The following is a 1,493-nucleotide window of genomic DNA, read 5'->3' as shown; positions in this document are numbered from 1 at the left end:
TTACCACTGGCCAAAGTTAGGATATTCTAAGTATTAAAAGGATAATAATTACAATAGATTGGCACATATCTTATAACACCACCCAACAACTGTAACAACAACAAATTAATTGGTCATCATTGAATGATGCTAGTAAGCTGAATATTTTTAAAAGTAGAAAATAAAGAGAACAAATCAAGAATTAATCTTTCCTTTCTACATAAACTATACTATGGGTGATCAAATAGTAAATGAGAGAACTACCCCTTTAAGCTAACAAAAAAGGAAAAATAGAATATCATTGCTTTTCAATGCTTAACAAATTAATGAGCTTGGACATTACTCATCAATGAAAAGAGAGGCAACCACACATTATTTGCCTTTTAATGGAAAAACACGATCAAAGACAAAGTAGTCTTGCCATATAAAAAAATAGCCTAAATTAGAGCAAGCCTCCATATCCAACTAGCAATTTATACTAAATACATAAAAGAGACAAAGATGTTTATACAATTAAGATACAATCCACAAAATTCAGACTGTAGGAAGCCTTGAAGGACAAATGGTTTATTTTTTAAAAAACTGCAAGTGGTAGGGGTACCTGGGTGGCTCAGTCGTTAAGCGTCTGCCTTTGGCTCAGGTCATGATCCCAGGGTCCTGGGATCGAGTCCCACATCGGGCTCCCTGCTCAGCGGGAAGCCTGCTTCTCCCTCTCCCAGTCCCCCTGCCTTTGTTCCCTCTCTCACTGTGTCTCTCTCTGACAAATTAATAAATAAAATCTTTGAAAACTGCAAGTGGTAGACTTTTGGATTCTAATTCAAAGGAGCAAACTGGAAAACAATACAATATTTATGAAGCAATTGGAAATTTGAGCACTGACTAGATTCTTAATAGTAGAGAATTACTTTTAATATATTTACGTTTGACAATATTATTGTGTTTAAAAATTTTTTTACATGTACTTATTGAAATATTTAAGGATAAAAGAATTTATCTCCTATTTGCTTCAAAGTAATATGAGATTGAGGAATAGGGCAGATAGACATAAAACATGATTAGTTAGGCTTCACCTTTCTTTTTCCGCCATCTTGGAGTCTGTGGAGGCCTGCTGGGAAGAGGACTCCTATAAGGCAAAATAATGTCTGGAAGGTTGTGGTCCAAGGCCATTTTTGCTGGCTATAAGCGGGGTCTCCGGAACCAGAGGGAGCACACAGCTCTTCTTAAAATCGAAGGTGTTTATGCTCAAGATGAAACAGAATTCTATCTAGGCAAGAGATGTGCTTATGTGTACAAAGCAAAGAACAACACAGTGACTCCTGGTGGTAAACCAAACAAAACCAGAGTAATCTGGGGAAAAGTAACTCATGCTCATGGGAACAGTGCCAGGGTTCGTGCCAAATTCCGAAGCAACCTTTCTGCTAAAGCCATTGGCCACAGAATCCGTGTGATGCTGTACCCCTCAAGGATTTAAATTTAATGAAAAGTAAATAAAGGTGTAGATTTGTTCTCTTGTA

The 1,493-nt window shown here is 36.9% G+C and overlaps 1 protein-coding gene across 1 annotated transcript; it reads left to right on the top strand.

Annotated features, from left to right (window-relative positions):
- The first annotated feature begins 1,117 nt into the window (after nucleotides 1-1,117).
- LOC113917811 (60S ribosomal protein L35a-like) lies at nucleotides 1,118-1,493 on the top strand. The gene has a single exon (XM_035722203.1). It carries the CDS (start codon nucleotides 1,118-1,120, stop codon nucleotides 1,448-1,450), a length of 333 nt encoding a protein of 110 aa, XP_035578096.1. The 3' UTR covers nucleotides 1,451-1,493.

The sequence above is a fragment of the Zalophus californianus genome, chromosome 1 (genome assembly GCF_009762305.2).
Source record: "Zalophus californianus isolate mZalCal1 chromosome 1, mZalCal1.pri.v2, whole genome shotgun sequence".
NCBI lineage: Eukaryota > Metazoa > Chordata > Mammalia > Carnivora > Otariidae > Zalophus > Zalophus californianus.
This window is presented reverse-complemented; position numbering and strand designations above follow the sequence as displayed.

Coding starts and splice junctions, on each gene's coding strand:
- LOC113917811 (XM_035722203.1), top strand. CDS start 1,118: ATGTCTGGAAGGTTGTGGTCCAAGGCCATTTTTGCTGGCTATAAGCGG.